The 24602-nt window shown below is 49.2% G+C and overlaps 3 protein-coding genes across 8 annotated transcripts; 2 read left to right on the plus strand and 1 right to left on the minus strand.

Annotated features, from left to right (window-relative positions):
• Positions 1-1132: 1132 nt before the first annotated feature.
• Positions 1133-2290, minus strand: cebpa (CCAAT enhancer binding protein alpha). The gene has a single exon (XM_054771560.1). The coding sequence runs from the start codon at positions 2183-2185 to the stop codon at positions 1406-1408; it is 780 nt and encodes a 259-aa protein (XP_054627535.1). The 5' UTR covers positions 2186-2290; the 3' UTR covers positions 1133-1405.
• Positions 2291-5296: 3006 nt separating this feature from the next.
• cebpg (CCAAT enhancer binding protein gamma) lies at positions 5297-8216 on the plus strand. Its single transcript, XM_054771561.1, has 2 exons — positions 5297-5459; positions 6184-8216. The coding sequence occupies exon 2, from the start codon at positions 6249-6251 to the stop codon at positions 6711-6713; it is 465 nt and encodes a 154-aa protein (XP_054627536.1). The 5' UTR covers positions 5297-5459; positions 6184-6248; the 3' UTR covers positions 6714-8216.
• A 2602-nt stretch (positions 8217-10818) lies between these two features.
• fhod1 (formin homology 2 domain containing 1) lies at positions 10819-24399 on the plus strand. 6 transcript variants are annotated; one of them, XM_054770577.1, is made up of 28 exons: positions 10950-11100; positions 11608-11936; positions 12372-12478; positions 13090-13154; positions 15545-15612; positions 15678-15783; positions 15857-15951; positions 16134-16245; positions 16373-16611; positions 16689-17041; positions 17192-17299; positions 17439-17501; positions 17606-17626; positions 17987-18037; positions 19724-19884; positions 19965-19997; positions 20062-20205; positions 20280-20452; positions 20605-21222; positions 21293-21448; positions 21521-21703; positions 21771-21890; positions 22009-22170; positions 22276-22466; positions 22578-22770; positions 22876-23035; positions 23212-23388; positions 23882-24399. In XM_054770577.1, exons 2-28 carry the CDS (start codon positions 11697-11699, stop codon positions 23953-23955), a joined length of 4173 nt encoding a protein of 1390 aa, XP_054626552.1. In that variant the 5' UTR covers positions 10950-11100; positions 11608-11696; the 3' UTR covers positions 23956-24399. The 6 variants fall into 6 exon arrangements, with proteins under 6 accessions (XP_054626555.1, XP_054626552.1, XP_054626553.1 ...); XM_054770580.1 differs by lacking the exon at positions 11608-11936 and having other exon boundaries at positions 10819-11100; positions 23882-24398; XM_054770578.1 differs by lacking the exon at positions 17606-17626.
• The last annotated feature ends 203 nt before the right edge of the window (positions 24400-24602 follow it).

Here is a 24602-nt window from a genome sequence, read left to right on the forward strand (position 1 = left end):
AAATTGCAACTTTATTCTCATTAGAAAACTATTTTTTTTCTCTTCATATTTTGACTTTACTCTGGTAAACATTTCTGATGTTGATTTAAAAAAAATAAGTTTTCAACTTTCTTCTCTTTATTCATTGTTTCTGACAATACAACTTTTTTCTTGAATATTTCCACGTCACGCTCCTAGAATGAAATCTTTCCTCACACTGTGACTTTATCCTTGTGAAACGAGGGCTTTCTTTTCTTGCTAGATGACAACTCTTTTCTTAATATTTTGACTTTTGATTGATTTTCCCATTTTTACAGCTGCTGTTTTTTTAATTAAGTTTCCTTGTTAACTGACATTTTTAGACTGTGGTGCAGGTCGATAAAATCGCCTCCGTGGGCCAAAAATGGCCCCCGGGCCGCACTTTGGACAAGCCTGTTGTAGAATGTTAGGTGAAGCTAACTGCTGCTACATACTAACACTTCCTGCTTTGCCCCGAGGTCAGCATGAGGGGGGTTGGTGGGGGGCGGGGGGGTCGCACCTGACAGGCCTCACAAGTCATCGTGCGCACGGTGTGCACGCCAGCTCTTATCAGTGTTTACTGAGCACGCCATCCACTTCTCCGTGTTGACTTTGTCAGATTGACTGCGGCGTGGGATCAGCGCCAACTTGGCCGCCGGCGCTGCGACGTGACGGATGCAAGGAGAATTCCTTGAGATGTGATCCAGTGTTGTGCTTGGCTCAGAAGACGAGGAACCGGCAAGCAGAACCTTTAGTTATGTTTGAGAGTGCGCACGCACACACACACACACACACACACAGTCAGTCACGTTGGGAACATGGCCGACCTCATGGTGGCGACTCCTGACCAGTGAGGCGGGGCTTGTTCGCCTGTCACAAGTCGTGCCCTTCTTTGGGGTCGCCATGGTAACTGATATTTGTAGTCATGTGACCCAGAGACACTACATGAACATAACCTCCCTGTTGAGTCATGGCCATGTCAGCCCCGCGGCATGCTGGGACGCCAGCGTTTACTTCCCCTTTTCAGAGGGCACGTTACGGAGCACTCCCCCGCCATGGCGTCATGATGACACCATCCGGTCGGTCTAGTCCTGAGTCCAAGCCCAATTTAGCCAGAGTCTAAACTCTGCTTGGCAGTGAGCAGACGAGAGTGTAAAACAAGCTGCTTTATTCATATTTATCATATACATTTATACACATTTGATATTGGAACCTTTACTGTCAACAAATGTAGAAAAAGTCCTTTCTGCCTGATTCATGTGTTCATGAGCTCATGTCAACCCAGGGGCACGAGGTGAAAGGTCACAGGACCAGAAGGCATCATGTGTTGCATAGAGACATGTCTTGGGGTCATCGCTGGACGGCAGCAGCGGTGATGGCGAGAACATCGCTCACACCGTGAGCCGCCTCAGCGGCTTCCGTCGGGGGGGTGCTGCCTGAAGATGCCCCTCAGGGCGTCCAGTTCGCGGCTCAGGTGGTCTACGCGGCGCCGCAGCCGCTCGTTGTCGCTGCTCAGTTCCAGAACCTTCTGCTGGGTCTCCATGTTGCGCAGCTTGGCCTTGTCGCGGCTCTTGCGCACGGCCACGTTGTTGCGTTCGCGCCTCAGGCGGTACTCTGGACTGTTCTTGTCCATGTGCTTCTTGGGCTTCCCCCCCCTTTGTTGCTGCTGATGCTGATGCTGCGCGTGGCCTTGCGCGTGCGGGAGGTGGTGCGGGCTGGGCGCCGGGGTGGGCGGCGGGGTCGGCTGCCCTGGATGTTGGAGGTGCACGGCGGTCTGCGCGCAGTGCGCCACCTGGTACTGCAGGTGCGGCGGCGGTGCGGGGGGGTAGTGGTGCAAGTAGGCAGGGAGCAGCGCGTCCTCGTCGCGAGGCTCCTGCTTGATGGCCACGGGGCGAGCACGCGCGGGCGCATGGTCATAAAAGGGTTCCAGCTTGGTCTCCGCCGCGTACAAGTGTGTGGGGGCGTGCTCGTAGTCGCCGTTCACGAGCCGGAGTCTGTCGTGGCGGGAAGTGTTCTGGAACAAGTCGGCCAGGAATTCGTCGTTCAAAGCGGAAGTGTCGATGTAGGCACTAAGGTCCATGGACGTCTCCGTGTCCCCGATGTCCCCGCCCGGGTCTACCGAGGGGGCGTGCTGGCTCGCCGGGAGCCGGGGGTGCGCTACCTCGTACAGGTTGGATAGCTCCATCATGGGTTAGACCTGCGCGTCCTGCATGGCGACCAGCTCCGGAGATCCGTACTGGACCGGTACCGCGTGGTACTGTTCGCCGAGTGAGGGGGGAACTGTCAAAGTACTCTTTTATAGCGCGAGGCGGAGAGGGTTGGGGTAGACGGGGGCGGTGTTCCTCTGCTCGTCGGGACCCGCCCCCTCGCATGAACCTTGTGCAGCAACGAGGGGGTGAGCTAGACACAACCTTTGACCTCTGGTCTTCCCCCTAGACGCTGTCACAACAACAGCTAACATTAGCATTTTGGTTTTAAAAACAACCGAAGCTCCACAGAAGGCGCGTGATGACGTCACACAGGTCAAGAAATGTTATCAGAAAAGAACAATGAGACATGGCAACATGCATGTCATAGGTCATAGGTCCTGTATGTAAACATGCAGGTCATGGGACACGTGTGGTGACGTGGTACCAATTAGCTGGGCTGCAGCACCCTTTTGTGGCTGACTGTGGAAATGACTGAAATGTCCTCATCAGATCATTGTAGTCACTCATTCATTCCTTACAGCACGTTACTCATTCACTCACTGACATTTGCATTCATTCCTTCACTGGGTTCATCCATTCACTGCTACTTTATTCATCCATTCACCTACACGCCATCCAATCATTCATTCAGTGACATTTATATTCATCCCTTCACTGACATTTGTATTCACCAGAGGTGTGGTTTCGAGTCACCCGACAAGGACTCGAATCACAAGTTTTCATGACTGTAGACTCGGCTAGACAATACCGGGACTTGACTCGCACTTTGGTCTGGTGACTTGGGAATACTTGAGATTTACTTTATTATGTCAGTAAAAAACGTATTTCCCCTGATTGATTGCGCCTGTTAATGTCCAATCGGGTTTAAGGACAGACAATGAACGTGTGGATTACATAAATCCTGGATGCTGTCAGCACTCTTTTTCTGCAGCTAAGTCTTGTCACACTGGTTTTATTTATTTGGAAAACAAAACAATTCAAAAGGCATTCATCGTGTTTGTCAAATTGTTAAAATGGCCTTTTGTTTGGTCAACACTAAGCAGCGCGAATGACTCGTAAGGAGTCAACAATGTCAAGTCAATGACTTCGGATTTAACTTGGACTTGCATGTCTTTATTCAAGACTTGAGATTAAAGACTTGAGACTTACTTGAGACTCGCAAATCACTGACTTGCTCCCACCTCTGGTGTTCACTCACTGACATATTATTCATTCATTCACTGGCATTTGTATTCACTCACTCACTCAGTTTCATGGTGACATGAATGTCACACATGGACATGTGGGCATCAATAACTTTACTTGTCACTGACATCAGATTCATCCAGTAATTAACATGAATGTGATCGTTATGTGGTGAAAAGTCTTGTTGTTGATTGGCAGTCAACTCACCTGTGCGGTCAGCTGACAGGCAGACCACGCCCCCTTACACTAGCAACAAATACCAAACATGTTTCATCTTGTCACACCTCATTCCCTTCCACGTTACTACTCATGCTTCTTCTTCTTCTTCGTGTGTCGCCAGGCTCTCATCTAAAAAGGAATCAAACCTGTGGCTTTTTAGCCAACTTTTTTTGTCCACAAAGCAAGACTCTGGACCTCCTGCTAATTGTCTTGGTCTATTTGGACTCTCGACTTGTCAAGTCGTGAACACATACATTTTGGGTAACAGAACATGTCATCATGTGGTCCAGCAGGTTATTCAGTTGTTGCCATCAATGTAAAGCGTCTGTGTAGGCTCTCAGTCGTACAGGAGTTGTCCATCGAAGGAAAGGCTTCTTGAGACGTCATCTGTACTTCTGTGAAGAAGGTGTCGGACGTTTCGCTCCTCATCCGAAGAGCTTCGTCAGCGAACTAATAAGTGCTGGTAGCCTAGGCCTTAAATACAGTAAGAGTGGGCGGAATTGGTGTATGGATGGAAAGAAACCCAAACGCCCACAGAAGCAAAAAGGAGAGGAGTGGTAGTCCCTTATGTAGCGGGGGTCTCCGAAAAACTCCAGAGGATCTTATGGCAACACAAAATTCCAACCTATTTCAAACCAGTAAATACCCTGAGACAAAAATGAGTGCATCCTAAAGACAAGGCTCCAAACCAGAAACAGAGCAATGTGGTCTATTCCATCCACTGCAAAGATGAGGAATGCAAAGAGCACTACATTGGGGAAACTAAGCAAATGCTCCAAAAAAGGCTTTATCAACATCGCAGGGACAATGCTAGTGGTCCTCAATCAGCAGTACATCTACACCTTAAAGCAACCAATCACTCTTTTGAGGACAGCGAGGTAAAGATTTTGGCCAAAGAAAACAGATGGTTTGAAAGAGGAGTAAAGGAAGCTATTTTTGTCAAACAACAGAACCCATCATTGAATCGGAATGGTGGTTTGAGGTTTCATTTGGACCCTGTGTTCAGCAGGTTACTGAGACCAAAACCCACAGCTCTTAGTCTTGCAAATGAGGTGAAGGCAGGGCCGAGCCAGAACAATAGATGCTAACAAGCCAGTATCAGAGTCGTTCATACCCAACTTTTATCAGAGGTGTTAATAGCAGGATAGGATTATACCACTACTCCGCCCAGGCTTAGTGTAAGGAACCAATAGGAGGAGGGTGTTGGCACACCAATTCCGCCCACTCTTACAGTATTTAAGGCCTAGGCTACCAGCACTTATTAGTTCGCTGACGAAGCTCTTTGGATGAGGAGTGAAACGTCCGACACCTTCTTCACAGAAGTACAGATGACGTCTCAAGAAGCCTTTCCCTCCATCAATGTAAAGTTACATGTTAATACGTGTTAATCATAAAGTAATAAGAAAGTCCTGCAAACACACATAGCAATTTATTTCTTAGGTTGAAATATTAAAGAGTTTGTTTTCAAGTAATAAAATGCCCCCATCAATCACTGTTTTCTATCAGTGTTGATGAGGTCATGCATGTGTCAAGTCATTACATAAACTGAGGCGGCAGGAAAACAATGCTCACCTATTGGGTCGGTGACACGTCAATCATATTCGAATTGCGTCATGTCGGGCATCCTCAATTGTGATTGGTGGATGTGACGCTTCGTCGTGTGGTCGTGCCACCTGATTGGCTCGTCTAGGAAATTGCCGTACATGGCAAGAGAGATTTCGCAATCGGCTCCCCTCCATGTTCCAAACAAAAACACCAGGAGCTTCGACAGGCGGAATTAAAGTACTAACTTTTGCCTCCACATCGTCACTTCTGACCGACACGTCTCCCCTGTGTCGCCTCGTCAAGGTAAGTTATCTTTGAAGCGCCGTGGGCGTTCAAATGACAGCGTTAGCCGTGGAATTCGCCGCTAGCGGGAATGCTAACTAGCTAAACCATCAGCGTCAACACTGAACAAACAACGCTTCCTTTATGTTTTAGTTTCGTGGATCAAGTAAAGAGGAGGGAGAGTGAATGTCAGTTTTGGTGGCATTTAATGTTAGTTTAACGTCAAACAAAAGTTTGATGAAGTGGCCGGAAATTAAAAATTGACACGATTACTTTTGACTTGTTAGCCGTGTTAGGATGTTTATGCTGTTTTCTGTTAAAAGTCACTTGTTCTAAGTCACCTTAAAAGTGAACGTGGAGTTCCCCCACTTAGGGCACAAAGACACTCGATGATGATGATGATGGTGGTGGTGATGATGCAACACCAGGCAAGCGTCGGCGCTCCTGGTTTCCGCCCGGAACGGTGACGCCTGCGCACTACCGGCTGGTTGCAAGGACCGACTGGCTGCATGGCAACGCGCCAACAAATCACAGCTCACATGCTAATTGGCTGTCCACAATTCTAATTAAAGCTTCAAGTGGGCGGAGTTTAAATCCAAGAAGAACATATTTGATGTTATTGAATATACATAAATAAACAAATAAATATATTATCAGAATCTAAGTCTCGTTGCCGTGGTTAATGGTTACACGCACCAAGCGTCTTTTGTTTCATTTGTTTACATCATGTCTTGCCGTCTTGCAGGCGCCGTCTTCCACTTTCTGTCGGCACTCGGATACGAGAAGAGACTCGAGTCAGCGAGTATCCAAATGAGCCGGCCGTCGCAGCCGAAAGTCACATCATCGGACCACAACGGCGTGAGCGTCATTCAAAGTCAGGCCCACGCCGCTGCCACCGCGCTGCTACAGCAGGTCCCCCAGCTAGTCCCCGCCCACCCATCATCCGCAGGCGGCAAGGCGGCCGCACCCAGCAAGATGAAGAAGGCGACGGCGGACAAGGACAGCGAGGAGTACCGTCAGCGGCGCGAGCGCAACAACCTGGCGGTGAAGAAGAGTCGCATGCGCAGCAAGCAGAAGGCCATGGACACGCAGCAGCGCGTCAACCAGCTCAAAGAGGAGAACGAGCGTCTGGAGGCCAAGATCAAGCTGCTCAGCAAGGAACTGAGCGTGCTCAAAGACCTCTTCTTGGAACACGCCCACAACCTGGCCGACAACGTCCAACCCCCCGCCTCCGCCCCAGATGACACTAGCCCCGCCCCCAACGGTGGCCAGTGAGGCACTTTGATTGGACCAGCATCGCCCTCCCCCCTCTTTTGACTCATACAGTTGCGTGACATGAGGTCAAACAGATGCTGACATTGGCCAGTCATGTGCCACTGATTCGTCCAATAGGATGAGACACTGGAGCAGGAGGGCGGGGCCTCACCTGACAATTTGTACACCTTTTCCAAACCAGTCGTCGCAAGATACTTTTTTTTTTTTACGACGCCGCTGTGTGATTGGACGCAGGCGTCACCTGACACTCAAACATTCTAGTCTTCTACTTCCCGTGTTGTTAGCATGGCTGTTGCTCGATGTTTCGTACCATTGTTTACCACCTGCGCTAACTTTATGAGCATGTGTTCAAACGTTATTCGTTTATTAGCATGTTGAAAATCACAGCTCATGTTGTTTATGATATTGACGTTTCCAAGCATGTTCCCCCCGACATCGTATGTTTTTTGTTTTTGTTTTTTTGTCGCAACATGACTCACGCCGCTAGCGTCTAGTCGACTTTGGGTGTGCTAGTGCGTGACAGCGCCCCCCGCAGCAGCATGATTAACGAATGACATGAAAGCTAGTTAGCTGCCGGCTAATTAGCATTGTGGGACCAACATAGTCAAAGCCTGTTCATCTTATTTATTTACTGAATTGAAAAGTGACTTTTTAATAATTGCTTTTACTTGATATTTTCTGTGCTCTGAATGAACAAATGTTGGGTGCATTTGATTTTCGTATCTCCAAAGAACACGGCGCCACCATGTGGTCAGTCATTGAGGACATTTCTGCATATATTGATAAAATGTCGGTTGCGTCTCTGATTGGCGTCCATATTGTGTTGACTTTTTACGGGTGGGGAGTGTTAAACTGTCCAGCGGATCAGTGAGTGCTGTTTTTTTTCCCGAATGGACGTTGTAGTTGCTGTGTATGTTTGTTAGCATGTAATAATAATAACAACAGATTGACTGCTGAGCCCATTAGTCAATCAGTGGCCCGAGGGTAGACTGACAAACATGGCTGCCAGTTCACGCCAACCACCAAAAATGTATTCACTGGAGGGATGGGGTTGAGTGTCTCGAGGACATGTCGTCAGGGTCATCAGGGTCATCCCCCCCCCCCCCCGGTTACCGGACGACTGGCTCCACCTCCCGACCCACTGCCGCCCCATGTTCGGCTAACGTTACTGTTGTGTATATATCACAGAAAGTCCCAAAATGGAAGGATTACAATGACAATTGTATCCTAGCCAGTGTGTGTGGGGGGCTTCCTGTGGTTACAAGATGCCGTCAGGACCCTAGTGACTATGGCTCGCTTGCCAATTTTACAAAATAAAAAAAAACGTAAGCCTCTTTTTTTGACTCATGCAAGGTCATCATCATCATCATTTAGTGGATGTTCCAGTTTCATTATTTCCAAGTTTGCTTATTAGCAACATGCTAATTTTAATCATGCAAATATGAAATAGCTAAAGACATTTGTCAGATGCAAAAATGAAATAAAGGCTGATGACTGACTGCATGTGTGACTACGCGTCTCAGTATTTTCAGCTGCAACGTCTAGCGGCATACAGCGGAACCTCGGTTAGCGTGTTTTTTATTTCACATCGAAAATGTACGCCACAGATTTGTCTCGGTTTGCGTGTTGGTATGGTTTTACATGCATGAAACAATTGTAAATTCATATAAGTGATGAATGAACGACTGTTCCCAAAGACTGATGTGGCTGCGAGACGCCCCACGGACGCCGTTTTCCTGTTTTGCCAGGAGTTATTTCTTGAATTCAGTCGTGTTTCACAGCTTCTTTATCAAAATGCTGGCACTTGCGGCTTTCTTTGGCTCATTCTGGGTTCCGGTATTGAAGTGAGAAACACTGTTGAATTCAAGAGAACTGGTGTCAAAGCAGGAAGGTAACGGTGGCTGATCTCGCTGCCACGAGGTGTCTTTGGGGACGGTCGTGGAGAATGACGTCTTCGACGAAGGTGAAAGTCACCTTAAATGTTCATTTATAATTGCGAAACTCTAAAAACGTGTTTTGTGTTAACGTTTTTTGGTTAGCGTCCGTTTTGGTTAGAGGCACACTTTCTGGAGCTGACTAAGGTTCCACTGCACTCCTTTGTCAAAGTGTCCCGCTTTGGACAGAACCGGACCCGAGCCCAGAACCACGTTCATTTGACCCGCTCTTGACCCGATCAGCTCTTAGTCGGACAGCAGCATGAAACAGTCGACTTCCTGTCACATGTCACTGCCGCCCCTTCACAATAAAAGCTTGACAATCATTAATGGGAGTCAACAGCTGCTTGAGTCAATATTAACCCTCCTGATTGGCTCCAAAGGGGAGGGGGCGGGGCTTCTCTTTGTGCCTCTGTGTGCTCTATCGCTCGTGTTTGCCCTCTGATAGCACGATGACGACTTTGCACACACGCTGCCCTCCGTTGTGCAAGGTCACAGGGTCGCAAGGTCAACAAGTCCAATCATCAGTAAGACGTGGACAGCAGGACTGTAGGACACGGACAGTGAGGCAAGGAGTGTGTGTGTGTTTTTTTAATGTGCGTCTAGGGAGCTTTGAGCAACACACACACGTCCTCCTCCTTGTCTGTCTGACTGTCTCGTTGTTGGCACAAAAATGGAGGCAAATGTCGCCGCCTTGTTGATGAGTCAGCAGACTGAAGCTGCTGCCGCCCTCCGATTGGCTCACCACCTGACTGACCATCGCCTTCCAGTACGGCAGAGTCAAAGGTCGTCATCCTTGGCAAGGTTGGAAAATCACCTTGACGGGTGCGACCTTTGACCCCAGGTTGCTGCGCTGCTCTGGAATCGTCATCTTCATCATCATGTGACTTTTATTGACAGCACACACTCATACGTGTGTGTGTGCTCGTCCACCGTGTGGTGTTTGAGACAAAGTGCCGACACAGCATCGATGTTGTTTCCTCAGTGGCAGCCGTCACCGTCACCTGCGACCTTTGACCTGGAATTAAATGACAATGATATTAACATGATTAAAAAAAAAGTGATTTTATTTTTAAGAAATAAAATGTGTCGTAAGACGCATCGTCTACTGCTGAGCTATGCTTGTGTTTGTGTTTGCGTGTGCGCGTGTCACCATGTAGTTCAGACTTTAGAGCAACGTCACCCCCTGCTGGATAAAAGACATAGGGTCTTTTTTTTGTTTTCTCCAGCTTTTCCTGTTTACATTGACACGCATGTTTATGGATAAACATAAGTCCATAAGTATACTGCATATATACTGCGTATATACTGTGTGTATATATACATACATATATACACACACATATATATATATATATATATATATATATACACACACACACATATATATATATATATATATATATACATATATACATACACACATATATATATATACATATATATATACATATACATATATATATATATATATATATATATATATATATATATATATATATATATATATATATATATATATATATATATATATATGTGTGTGTGTGTGTATGTTTTTATTTACATGTATTTTGTTTTCTCACCCACCCAGGTGGTTTCTCCTTCAAGCTCGGGTCCTCCACCAGAGGCTTTGGAGGTTGAGGGTTCTGCGCAGGAGTTTAGCTGCTGCGAGTGTCTCGCTCTTATCCTAACCCTGTGATGTGCTGATGGATACCAACCAGCAGATCGACAGATCGATAGATGCAACTTACCAACAGCAGAAACGCAGCAGCAGCTGTCGCCGCCAGAGTGCGCGCTTTCATCACGTCGCAAACAACCGCGCCACACACCTTGATGACGTCATAATCGTGCACCTCACCTGACGCTCTCTGTGGGCGCAGCAACACGGAGTCAAAAATCCGATCGCTTTCAAAATAAGTCAAACGTGCAATTTGAAACTGACGTGAAAAGCAAAGAAACACGGTGATTTTAATTTGCGGCTAATAATAACAAATAATAAACAATGCTCTTTTTGATTAATTTTGTTATATTTGAAGTCCGTAACAGACATCAGTAGCCTACAGCTGCATTGTCGGGTACAGTCTGGGCCAACAGGGAGCTAAGCCACCGAAACCTTCACTCTGTGCTTGTGTTAGTGTTTACGGTGACGGTCTTATTTTGAAGGGCTGAAGCGGAAGCTAATAAAAGTATAAAAAGACAACTTCACAACGCGTTGTTTAAGTCATTTTATAGGCCGGTCCAGTCCGGTCGACTTGGCCCTCAGAGACGCTGTTTAGGCTGAAACGGACATGGCTTTTGTGACCTGCCGGGTCCAGTTCCTGCTGGACTCGGATCCTTTCATCTGTACGAACTTTCCCGAACCTCGCAGACCTCCTACGGTAGACGTGGAGGAGAACCTGCCGCTGAGCGAGGTGGTTCCGACAATCCACAAGCTGCTGGACGCGCCACTCAAGGTGAGACCGGTATTGACGTCAACAAACAGGTGGCCCAGTTCAAAAGTCCGTTTTAGAAGTGACGTACTTCGCCGTAGTCAGGCAGTTTAGTCGGACAATCGTTGCAGGGTTCAGCCGTAGTCCTGAATCAGGTCCTTTTTTGTTGTTTTTATTTCTTTATTTTTACATTCAAAGACAGACCGAACTCATTAAAATAGGACGTTTTTTTTAACGGAGTCTGGTGTCGCTGTCATCCATTAGTCTCTGTACGAACTGAAGAATCGTTCCAGACAGAAATGAAGTTGAGTAATTTAGATGAGTTTCATTGTTATTTTATAGTGGAACTTGTGTGTAACACGACCTAATCATTCACTTCACGATGTCATGACCTTTTGCCATTCATGCCAGTTAGCATGCGCGCTAGCAAGATTCATTAAGCAACGTTCACGCGTGCTAGCGTCACATTTGCAGACATTCACAGTGTTGCTGACGTATGCATGTTAAAGGTGACGTCACTTTGTCTTATAGCATCGCATGTAGTTTGATGGCAGCGAGATTCGGGCTTCCCAGGGGCGTCTGGAGACCCTGGCCCACGCATCACGCCCACCCTTCCCATCATGCAGCCGTGCCGCCTGGGGCAACAATGGGAGCTGCTGATAGGACGCTTCATGCGGAGACTTGCGTTTCATTCCCAGCGCGTTCCCTACTTCCTTGTGGTTTTGGAGAAGGAAGGGGGCGGAGCCCGGGAAAAGCAGCAGACTGTTGATAAGAACTTCCTCCTTCCTGTCATGGCGGCGACAGGAAGGACATTCATTGTCACCGCCGCGTCCGCTCAGAGGAGCCCTCACGCTTGGCAGGTTTGTTTGTAAACGTGACACGCGCCGCCAAGATGGCCGCATTCGTCGCTGAACGACAGGGCTTTTATTGTGAAAGGGTGTGGAAGCTCCTGTGTCCTTTGCCGAAGAATGTGGAAGGACCGGTAGTGTCACACTTAATGGCTCGCACCATGGCGCCACCCATTGGGCCACCGCCACCTGTGTGTTTTTGAGTTTGTGTGTGGGCGGAGCCTCACAGCGTGCTGGGAAAGGGCCACAGAATAGTCTGATCGACAGGTGACGTGGTTTCCATGGCGACTACTGATGTAGATGGTGTGCGTTGAAGCGGTGCGATGTTCTTCTAACGGGGGTGTGTGTGTGTGTGTGTGTGTGTGTGTGTGTGTGTGTGTGTGTGTGTGTGTGTGTGTGTGTGTGTGTGTGTGTGTGTGTGTGTGTGTGCGCGCGAGCACATTGCAGCTGGAGGAGTGCACGTTGCAGGTATCGCCACACGGGAACTACTTGGACTTGGACGCCTCGCTGTCGGAGCAGAGAGACGAGCTGGACAACTTCTACCAAGACGTGGCGTAAGGAGTCATGTGACCTGTTCAAGTTTGATTGACACACATTGAAAAGCTCCTCCCACTAGCACCATGGTGAACGACTACACTACCCACAAGCTCCCTGCTGCTTCCATGACTCTGTAGAGGCAGCATCATGAGAGCTCAGCTCAGCGAGACTCCTTCTGCTTTTTCTTCGGCTTTTTCTGTCTGTCCTTGCAACACTCTGTCCACATGTACGTTTATTCCAGCATGCAGCATCCCATGAAATGACATTCTGGAATGTTCCAATGCCGCTGTGTGCGTAATGTGATGATGTCACCGAGAAAATGTGCTGACTTCCTTTTTTAGCTCTGAAACAAACGTTCCTTCTTTCTTGGCTTCCTGTCGCCGCCCCCACCCCCACCCCGTTCCCCTCCGCCTCACCCCCGTTTCCACATTTCCATGCCCTCATCCTGGCACACTGGTGTCATGTGACATTTTTAGAACTTGGATCAGCGCACACAGACTCTAAAGATCATTCTCGTTCATAGTGCACACATTCTCGTCATTGTCATTATCGTCAACATTATATCATCGCCCTCCTACTTTCACAATTGTGTGTGTGTGTGTGTGTGTGTGTGTGTGTGTGTTGACAGGAAAGGGAGAAAGCCCGTCTTGGTCCTGAGGACACAACTGTCAGTGCGAGTCCACGCCATCCTAGGTAAGTAGTAGTCCGTGTTGACTTGGAGTCCACGTGCACATGCATGTCCAACTTTATAAATCCTATCTTAAGGTCACTTGCTGAAGAAAAAGTAGAAGTCAAGTCACGATGAGTCGTCAACTTGGGTTTCTTTTCTTGCCGTCATTAAGTTCCAAACATGTTTATTCTTTTTCTTCCCTCCTTTTGGCACTAACAGGAAATACCAGGCTAACTTTATCTGCACCACTTCCTGTCTCTGCACGACCAACACCACTTTGTGTGCGTGCGTGTGTCTCACATTGGCTGGGAAGAGTCTCATCATGCTGTGACACACACACACACACACACACACACACACACACACACACTCAAGCAGCTGGTGTGTTGGTGTCATCACACCGGTGTGGAAGTTATGCGTCACATTGATGACTTGGTCACAGCTGCATGTCAGTGTGTGTGTGTGTGTGTGTGTGTGTGTGTGTGTGTGTGTTTTTGCAAGCTAGGATTAAGGGAAGCAACATGAGTAGGCGTCCAAATTTTTTCCAGCAAGGGCTGCATACAGAAAATTAAAGGATGGGGGAGGCCACCTAATGCAGGTCAATATACAGTGCCCTCCAAAAGTACTGGAACAGTGAGGCCAATTCCTTTTATTTTTGCTGTAGACTAAAAACATTTGGGTTTGACATAGGCCTGTCACGATAAATCAGTGACTCAAACGCTAAAAACAAAACAAGGTTTATAATTTTGACGCTAAATGGACTTTTCCTCGTCTTGCTGTTCCACACAGGGCTGGATAACGAGAGGGTTCACTCTGCATGTGTCTGTGCGCATTGGTTCTATAGTGGAATGAACGGAGAGAGTGAGCCCTCGTCTCATTCAGCCTCTTTGTGGAGGCGGGGCTACTAGCGAGTGGATACGCAGACAGTGTGCTAGCGGTTGGCAAACACACTAATATATAGTATAGTATAGTATAGTAGTACTTTATTAATCCCACAGCAGGGAAATTCATCTGTTACAGCAGCAAGCAAGATACACAAGTAAAGAATGCATAGTGACATAGTGAATACAAAATGGTTCAGGTGTTGTAGAGCCTGACAGCAGTCGGTATGAAGGACCTGCGGAACCTCTCCTTCTTACACCGTGGGTGTAACAGTCTGCTGCTGAAGGAGCTGCTAAGGGAACCCACAGTGTCATGTAGCGGGTGAGAGGTGTTGTCCATGATGGATGTCAGCTTAGCCAACATCCTTCTCTCCCCCACTTCCTCCACGGAGTCCAAAGGCTATATAATAGTTTAGATTTAGATAGATAGTTTCTAAGCCGAATGCCACAGCGCAAGCGTGGATGTGCAGCAGAGCCTTCGTCCCAACAGTCTACGCTTACGGAGGAGTAAATATTAAACGAAGCGGCGCAGAATGGTGCGTGCTCACAGATGGTGACGCTCTCGTCATTGCAAAAGAAATGCAGCCTTTCAAAACGGTTGAAAAGCCAACATTTTGGGATAAGTAAGACATTTTTGACAGTACCAATTGCCTGGGAGAACGTACATGTATAACTCGTCACAAACCGCAATTCCTGAACTGTATAACCGAGTGAAAGAGGACGTGTTGAAGGACAATCGGCAACGTTGCGTTTTACTCGCTACTACAGATATGTGGTCCAGTTCAAATATGACCCCTGCATTAGTTACACCACATAAGTGCGTGTGTGTGTGTGTGTGGTTTTTATTGGTGTGTTTTTTTTGACACAGGGTCTATACAGGCAGATAATGTGGCTCACATGGGTACACTACATGAGTACCATCTAGTGGTTCAAATGTGAATTACACTTACGACAATGAAAAAATTGTCTCAAAATACATCGATAATATCCATTATCGGCGATAATTTGTAGCACAATGATCGACCAGGAAGATTTGTTACATCAGTCATTTCAACTTTTATTTCCAGGTAGTTACATCTGGATCGGATTCACAGTTTCGAAGATGGCACCTCCTTTTTTTTTTTTTTTCTCTTCCAAACCCACCCATTTCTCATGTGAGCAAAAGTATTAGTCCTACTGCATTGCTTATTCAGTCAATAAATAGCACCGAGTGGGTAGGATCGGTTTTACCTTTTTGAGGTGAAAACAAGCTCAGCAGAGATTGAAAATGAATCAGAACCATTGCATCATTGGTCAGAGCCACCACAAGCTGTAAAGCAGTGGTTCTCAACTGGCTGTGGGACCCACCCTGACCCCTCATTGACAAGCGGCGACCCAAACTTGACGTCGCCCATAAACATGGTACACACCTCATGGCGGCGTAGCGAGCAAATAGCACAGACAAGAGCGTCGGGTGCATTCATGAATGTCTGGTCCGTTTGCTTGTCATGTTTCCGTGGTGACGACCCTTGCCCTGTCCGGGTGTCTTTCAGAGAAGCTGTACAACTGTCACGGCCCTGAGCTGCGCCGCTCGCTCTTCTCGCTCAAACAGCTCTTCCAGGTAAGCAGCAACGCCTCCCCCACGCTGCTGCCCGCTTGTACGTGACGCCACGTGACCTTGTGCAGGACGATAAGGACCTGGTCCCCGAGTTCGTGGCGTCCGAGGGCTTGACCTGTTTCGTTAAAGTTGGCGCGGAGGCCGACCACAACTACCAGAACTACATCCTCAGAGGTGAGGCGCGCGCTGCAGGTTGCCACGGTAACCAGGTCTTTGTCATCCTGTCTGCGTTTGTGTCCGTCCCCAGCGCTCAGTCAGATCATGTTGTTTGTGGACGGCATGAACGGCGTGATCAACCACAGCGAGACGGTGCAGTGGCTCTACACCTTGACAGGAAGCCAGGTCAGTCATGTGACTGCTGTGGTGTTTTTCCTAAAAGTGTCATTATCCTTTTCTTCATTTCCCGCCTTCCGACGTACTGTAGTACATCCAAGCAAAAAAGTGATAACGCTGGCGTGCAAGTGAGTGTGAATGAATCGCTGCCCCCTGGTGGGGAAACACTGAACGTGTTCATGTCTCTCCAGTCTCGACTGCTGGTCAAAACGTCCATGAAGCTGCTCATCGTCTTTGTGGAGTATTCAGAATCCAACAGTCCTTTGCTCATCGACGCTGTCAACGCTGTGGACGAACGGAGAGGTACGCACGCCAACACGCACACGCACAGGTGTGTCAAACATTGTGGTTTGACACAATCCATGAGCACACGTTTATTTATTTTGGGTTCCATTGCAATGGTGTGTGTGTGTGTGTGTGTGTGTGTCAGGTGTGAAGCCGTGGTCGTACATGATGGACGTCCTGCACGAGAGAAACGGCGCCGACAGTGAGCTGCTGGTGTTCGCCATGACGCTCATCAACAAGACGCTGGCGGCGCTCCCGGACCAGGACTCTTTCTACGACGTGACTGACTGTCTGGAGCAGCTGGCCATGGAGGCTGTGGTCCACAAGCACATGAGCAGCATGGCCGTTGAGCCCGACCTCCGAACGCAGTTTGCCATTTACGAGGTAACGGTGGCAGACCCTCACCGGCGCCGCTAGATGCCCTTCTTGAACGAAACGTCTCCGTCTACGCGTGTGTGCAGACAGCTTTGAGGTTCGAGGACGGCGACATAAACGACCCCTCCCCTCACCTGCGTAAAGAGCGTCGAAAGACGGCTGCCAGCGAGCAGGAAGGTCGGCGTAGTCGTCGATCGTCCAGTCAAAACATTCCGGACCTTTTGGCGTCTTCTGCGGGCTCCTCCCCTTGCACCTCCCCCATCCCATCAGCCTCCCTCACCGCCACCAGCAGCCCTCTTTCACCTTCCCCGTTAACCTCTGAACCCAGCAGCCCTGCCTCCAGCCCCTCTGGATCCCTGAGAGGGTCACCTCTGCCCTCCAATGGTGACTCCAACGACACTCTGATGGCGGAGCACGAGCCGAAGACGCCGTCCAGCCCGTGAGTTATCTCTTGACTCCACCCCTTTGGTGGTGGTTTTCACTCTCAACAGTTTTTGTCTGCTTCTGGTCGTCACCTCTGGTGTCACACCCCCCACCGGACCCTGTCCTCTGTTGCTCTGTCTCTGTGGTGACCCCTGTCGGCCACCAGGAGTCGCTCTTTCCTCAGCCACCACATGTCCGCTCTGGGTTTGAGCAGGAAGTCCAGACTCTTTTCCAAAGCCAGCTCCATTTGTGAGGACCCCTCCACCCCCTGCAGGTCCGTCACATGCATGAACACAGAGCCACACTGTGGGGCGAGGCCTACTGTTGGAAAGATAGCGTAATTGCTTATCAGTGTGTGGCAGCTTTGTAAACACATGCACACTCATACTGTGTGTGTCGTCTTCTTCTTCCAGCTCGTTACCCTCTAGCACGGAGAAATGTCCAGAACATCAGAGCAGCACCAAGATGACTTTCAAGTGAGTTGCATCTTAACTGACGTCATGGCAAGTTGCCACGGTAGCCACCAAATTGTCCTGCTTCCTTTTGTTAAACCTCTTTCTCTCTGTGGCCCCTCCCCCAGCGAGGATGACCTGTTGCAGTGGTGAGTACGTGCCCCCCAGCCCCTTTTTTTTTTTTTTTTTTTTTTTTTTTTTGTCCTGTGTGGTTCCCAAACTCCTTGTCAAGCATTTGTTTGTGGCAGAGCGTCGCTGCCACCTGTTGCTTGGTGGTGGTATTGCAGAAACTGTCCCGTTACCGTGGTAACTCCTGTAAGGCTCGGGCCTTATTGCTGAGACAGTGTTGCACAAAGTGAGAACTCCTGAGAGCACACCTGTTGATGAAGCTTGTTCACACACATGCTAACATCACGCTCATGACAGTTTGCTGGTAGTCCTTTGAGTGTTGCGCCCCCTGGAGACTAGGAAGTGACCCTTGGGGTGTGTGCATGCGTGTGTCTCTGCAGCCCAGACGACTGTAACAGAAATGTGGAGAAGCCAGTTCTGAGGAAGTTTGAGTAAGTAGATGCTGGGTAGCTGGTGAGCGCATTATGCCAGACACTGATGCTCGTGTGTGTGTGTGTGTGTGTTTGTGTTTGTGTGTGTCCTGCTCCGAGACCCAATAAAAGACATGGGCTTGAACCCCAGGACAAGGTCGTTGGGGGTATACTGCGAAGCGAGTTTAATGGGTTAGCGAGGTGTGTTGAGTTTAAAGCCGGGCTTGCCTGTTCAACGGAGGTAACGCAGCTACAGTATATCACCATGGTAACTGACACTAAACACTAAACCACTAAACTTGGTGCTGAGCAGCACTACGACGGGAGCGGCTACTATCGGCTACTATCTCTATAAGAGATGTAGGTTTTCAGCCCAGGGAATACACTACATTTGCTTTTTTTTTTTTTTTTTTAAGGATTCTTTGACATTGCGAGAGAGAGCCATTTTCAACATTTGTGCATATAACACCACAAAAAATGTTCAGAGCACTTGGGGAGGGGGAATACAGGACAAGTTTCCAACATGTTCTACAAAATCTCAAACTGATCCAAAAAATGTAGGATTATTATTTTGATGTGAATCGCAGTAGGAGGAGAGAAAGAAACTACGGTGCTGTCTGCGCTCTCCAAGTGCTTCCCTGGTATTCAAATATTTGCTGGAGGAATAAGCACTCTCAGGCATCAATCAACTGCAGCAAAACACTTTTTATAAAAAAAATTCTAACCGAAAGGAAATAATTGTCTCAAAGCAAAAAGATCGCCATCAACACTGCCACCTAGTGGTCACAGCGAGGTACAGCATTTCATAATTTAGAGCAATAAAAGTATGGACATACTAGAAAGATGAAAAAAGACAGTTGTTGCTCTTATTTATTTATTGAAATGGATATGTGTTAATGTCAGAGTTGTGCAATGTTGATAAATGAAGACTAGTAGGTTATAGTTGGTATCATAATCGGTGTTAACTCAGGCATTTACTCGCTCGGCGTTATTCTGCCAGCGGTCCTCCCTCGCTCGTTTGGCGGCGGCAGTGTTGCTTTTGGCAGTAACAATCTTTCTCAACTCCTCATAACGCTCCATAATAATCACATGCGCATCTTGTGTAACACAGAGCCGAGAACCGGACAAAGTACGTTGATAACCACCGTTGCAGTACCATGTAACTTTGTTTGGGGAACTTTTTAGGTTTTCTTGAGCCGCATCTTGAACACAAAGCCCGGGTTTGTTAAGCCACTTTCGCAGAATACCTCCTTTGTCTCCGCTGGTGTGCATGCGTGTGTTATGCGTGCGTGTGTGTGTGTCCTGCTGTGAGACCCAATGAACAACATGAATTTGGACTCCAGAATATGATGTGTGTGTGGTGATGCTGGTGGTGGTGGGAGTAGCCTGGTGGTGTCTAATTGCTGCAGTTGATTTGGGTTTGTATACATTGATTCAAAATGGACCAATCAGGTGACGTGTACTGTTCCCATTTTTCGGTGACTCCTCCCTCTGCTGGACAGTCCACCAATAAATAAAATAAATAAATAAAATAAATATATATATATATATATATATATATATATATATATATATAGTGAATGTGAAAATGGGGATGTGGGAGGAGTCATTGATCGTATGACGAGCGCTGACTCGTCATGGCAACGGCATCAGCTCCGCCTGCCTGCCTCACTTCTGCCTTTTTAAAACCCGACTTCGCCCCTTCAGAGACAACTTCCTGCGCAGTCTGGCCGCCACCCAGTTAGAGAAGAAGAGGCGGAGTAAACACCTGAGCCGCTCCAAGCTGTCCTCATCTGATGATGTCATCACCCTGAACCCACAGCCAGTGGAGCACAGTGGCGGCGGTGACGGAGGACTTCCTACTAATGGTAGATCTTCACATTTCGCAATAAAAACGGAGTGATTGGGACAAGATGAGAAGTATTTATTGATGTGTGTTTGTACACAGGTGTGACATCCGTTCCCGCCCAGCACAACACGGGTGAGAGCGGTTACCCACAAGCCACGTCAGTTGCTCAACTCCAGCTGACCGTATGACCTTGCAGGGGCCGTGCAGAGACAGTGCAGCACGCTGTCCAATGACAAGAAGTTCCTGCTGGACATGCTCTTCTCTAAGGCCTCTGACCAAGCTCCTCCCAGTCCGACCGCTGCCCCGGACGATGCTCTTGAGGATGGCAACTTCCTGCCTGGTTAGAAGACGTGAATGTACCTTTGACCCCTGTACTGCTGGCCCTTTTAAATGTATCGCGATCTTTCTCCTCAGCTGATGGAGGTCTTGGGGGGCGGGGCCGGGTGTTGGAGCGCCTCTCCAGCCTCCGAGCGCGCTCAGAGGAGGCGGTCAGCCCCAGTGAGAGCAGCGCCTCCCGCAGGGCGGAGCTTGAAGGACTGGAAGGCTCTGCTCAGGTGGCACTGGCCCGCCTGGCAGAAGAGCAGCAGGTCAGAATTCTGAACATCACAACATGTCATGTGACTTCTAAAACCGGTTCACCTGTTTGGGATGTCTCCGCCCCGACTGGTCATGCGATCAAAACAAAGTGGTAATGGGGACGGGTCCAATACGCTGTCCATCATGTTGTGTGCCCGTGTAGAATCGTTACCTGCGGCAGCAGAGCAGCATCGACGTCGAGAGCCACGCCCACCGCCTGGAGACCACCCAGATGATGCCGATGGGTGCCGGGGGGCCCGCCGACGCTTGGGACCAGCTCCAGCCGAGCAGCGCCACCCTGCGCATCAAAGATCTGGACTTCTCTGACCTCCTGGACGAGGAAGACATTGACGTGTTGGACATGGACACCTACGACTCCTCCTCCTCTGCTCCGCTTCTGTTAGGTTGTCCTCCTCCACCTCCTCCACCCCCTGGCGGCCGAGCACCTCCTCCACCGCCTCCCCCTGGCGGTCCAGTGCCTCCTCCACCTCCTCCCCCGCTTCCCCCTGGTGGTCCGGCTCCCCCTCCCCCTCCTCCTCTACCTGGTGCCCCCCCTTTGCCTCCGTCCTCCCTAACGGCAACAGCAGCAGTGGCGGCGACCTTCCCGAGGAAGAAGAAAACTGTCAAGTTGTTTTGGAGGGAGCTGAAGCAGGCCGACGGGCCCAAACAGTGTCGCTTTGGCCGCGGGACAGTGTGGGCATCTTTGGACAAGGTGCAAGTGGACACTGCCCGGCTGGAGCATCTGTTTGAGTCCAAAGCCAAAGAGCTGCCGGTCGCCAAGGTAACCCCCCCCCAGTGATGTCACTGTCCGCCACGACAGCCGCAGCAGCTGATGTGACTACTGTACGCAGAAAGCAGCTGAGACCAAGAAGTCGGAGATCCTGGTCCTGGATCCAAAGCGCAGTAACACCATCAACATCGGGATGACCGTCCTTCCCGCCGTCCACGTCATCAAGACTGCCATCCTCAACTTTGATGAGTTTGCCATCAGCAAGGAGGGAATTGAGGTGCGCCCCGCTTCCTGTTTGTCCCACAACTGGGCCACAGAAAATCCAAACTGTCTTCTGTGTGTCGAGCAGAAGATCCTGACCATGACGCCCACAGACGAGGAGAAGCAGAAGATCCAGGAGGCCCAGTTGGCCCATCCGGACATTCCTTTGGGGACAGCAGAGCACTTCCTTTCCAGCCTGGCCTCCATCAGTGCCTTGACCCCCCGCCTGCAGCTGTGGTCCTTCAAACTCAACTACGAGTCTCTGGAGAAGGTCAGCCGCGCACGCACGCACACTGGTCTGGAGTTCTCTCAAGTGACATCTGTGTCGCCCCCTGCAGGAGATCGCAGAGCCACTCTTCGACCTAAAGCTGGGCATGGAGCAGCTGGCGTCCAATCGGACCTTCAAAAAAATCCTTGCCACACTTCTCGCCATCGGAAACTTCCTCAACAGCTCCAACGTGAGCACGTGTGCACTCTTTCACACCGAGTTGAACTTGCAGCTCATACTGTGTGTGTGTGTGTGTGTGTGTGTGTGTGTGTGTGTGTGCGCGCGTGCGTGCGTGCGCGCACACGTAGGCTAAAGGTTTTGAGCTGCCGTACCTGGAGAAGGTGGTGGAGGTGAAGGACACGGTCCACAGACAGTCTCTGCTGCATCACACGTGCACTCTCATCACTGACAATGACCCGCAGTCCTCTGACGTCTACTCCGAGATCCCCGCCATCACCCGCTCTGCCAAGGTCCATCCATGTCCCGTGTCCAACTGAACCTGAACCCAGTCCAGTTTGTCTCAGTCCAGTCCTGTCGAGTTGTTTTGAGTCTCTGCCGGGTTCTTTTCTCCTTAGGTGGACTTTGAGCTTCTCTCTGAGAATCTGGTCCAGCTGGAGAGACGCTGCAAGGCATCGTGGGAAAGCTTAAAGGTGGTGTCCAAACACGAGACAAAGACATTGCTGAAGAACAAGATGGCTGACTTCCTGAAGGACTGCACACACAGGATCGTTATCCTCAAGGTCGTCCACAGGAGAGTCATCAACAGGTAGCCTGGACATGCTAACATTAGAGATGATCGATTTTTCAAGATGGCCTCGGGTTGTAACTGGAACAAAATGTGCTAATACGACAGCGCTAACGAGGTTCTCCGGCGCAGGTTCCACTCCTTTCTGCTGTTTCTGGGTCAGCCGTCATCGTCGGTGCGTGACACCAAAGTAACGGACTTCTGCCGCATCATCAGCGAGTTCTCGCTGGAGTACCGCACGACGCGAGAGAGGGCGCTCACGCTCAAACGCAAGCGGGCCGCCCACCGAGAGAGAACCAAAACCCGTGGCAAGATGATCACCGAGGTGAAGCCCCGCCCTCTTTGACGATTCATTAATCATTCAGTTTTGACGAGCGCAAGCGGGAGGGTGGGCGAGGTCTGGCGATGTCATCATTGTCTCTGCTCGCAGACGGAGAAGTTTTCAGGGGCGGTGCCCCCTTCCGACAGCCATGCCACCATGGAGGTGGAGCCCAGCGTGGAAGTGGAGCATGAGAGCATGACTCACATGCTGACCAGCGGCATCCTGAGCGAGGAGCAGCGAGGTGTCAGGCGCTCCCGAGCTGTCCGCAGTAAGCCCCACCCCCTTTGTGCCTGAAAATGACCGTGAGGGGGCTGCGAAAGACAAATTAGAATGTTAATGAGACGTGATATTAGCAATACATCATAAGACAAAAGGAATAAGTCATAGTAATGACCCGTGGAGGACATTTGAGAAGACAAATGCAGTTTTATTTGGACTCCGCAGGTCTCGGCAGGCTGAGTCCGTCTCCCATGTCGACGCCTCAGGATGCCGAAAGCGTCTCCCAGAACGACCCCACAGACGAAATCATGGACCGACTCGTCAAGTCGGTGACCCAGAACCCCTCGGCCAGAGTGCCCAGTCCCAAAACTCGCAAACGCTCCCGTCTGAACAGGAAATCCAGTAAGTGTGCTTATGGTTCTCCTGTGAAGGTCATCAGCAGCAGCTGCAGCGTCGCTGTGTCCAAAACACGGACGACTGTAATCCGTCTTCGCGAGATAACAATCATCATGGCTGCTGCGTGGCGTGCAGCTTAGCGATTCATTCTTCAGGGAGGTTCTGAGTCCGTCCCACTCCTTTTTTGTTTGTTTGACAACACACGCTATCGAGTCCATCTGGCTTTGTCCACATGACGGGAACCTTCTATCGGCTCAGATTAGCCACGTCTTAAACTCTCGTCCTGCACGTCAGCACATGCGGAAACCAACATTACAGAGTAATCAGAACATGGACCTGGCTGGTCAATCATGACTAGAAACCGAAACATTTAGACGGCGTTTGATGACAAGCATTGTTTACTAATGTTGGCCTGTTTTCCGTTTGTTAGCATTTGTGCTAACACACGTTTAGCCTGTTTTCCTTTTGTTAGCATGTTGGGCTCTTGTTTGTCTTTCAGTGAGGAGGACTCTGAAGAGCGGCCTCAGCGTGGATGTGGTGCAGGCTCTGGGACTCGACAAGAACCCCGTCTGACCTCACACTGGCTCGCATGGACACGATGGAGATATCGTCAGTGAGCGATCTTAGGGGGACCTTGACAAGAGCCAAAGTCCAGTGTGGTCGCGACGTCCATCTTTGAGCTTTTCAGAGTTACATTTATTGTAACTTTGGAAAGTTCTGTTTTTAGTTAAACTTGCCAAAACTTGAACTATTTTAAAAGCGGAATTCGAAATTAGAAAATGGGTGTTTTTTTGCTTCACTGTCAGCTTTGAACTGATATTTCTTTCACTAAGTGTGTGTGTGTGTGTGCGCGTGCGTGCACCTGTGAGAGTTGTTGTTGCACGTGTGCACTTGCTTTTTGGCTAATGTATTTTTGCACTTTTCAGCACGAAAGCTTTTTTTTCAGGTTTTTAACTTAAATGAGTTAAACGTTATTGTAAAATGTTTATTGGGTGAACACTTTTAATAAACGACCATGGCCATTTCATATGCAAATAAAATTGGAGACGTAGATCATTTCTTACCAGGGGTGTCCAAACTTGGGGTTGAATCGAGGCAACTGGACTCCAAGTGCATGTTGGCCACAATGGGGGAGACGGCGAGCCTTGTTTTTGCTTCTAATGGATGTACAGTACAATATTGTCACACAGGAAAACAATGTACTTCCTTAATGCGCTCCT

The sequence above is a fragment of the Dunckerocampus dactyliophorus genome, chromosome 3 (genome assembly GCF_027744805.1).
Source record: "Dunckerocampus dactyliophorus isolate RoL2022-P2 chromosome 3, RoL_Ddac_1.1, whole genome shotgun sequence".
Lineage (NCBI taxonomy): Eukaryota > Metazoa > Chordata > Actinopteri > Syngnathiformes > Syngnathidae > Dunckerocampus > Dunckerocampus dactyliophorus.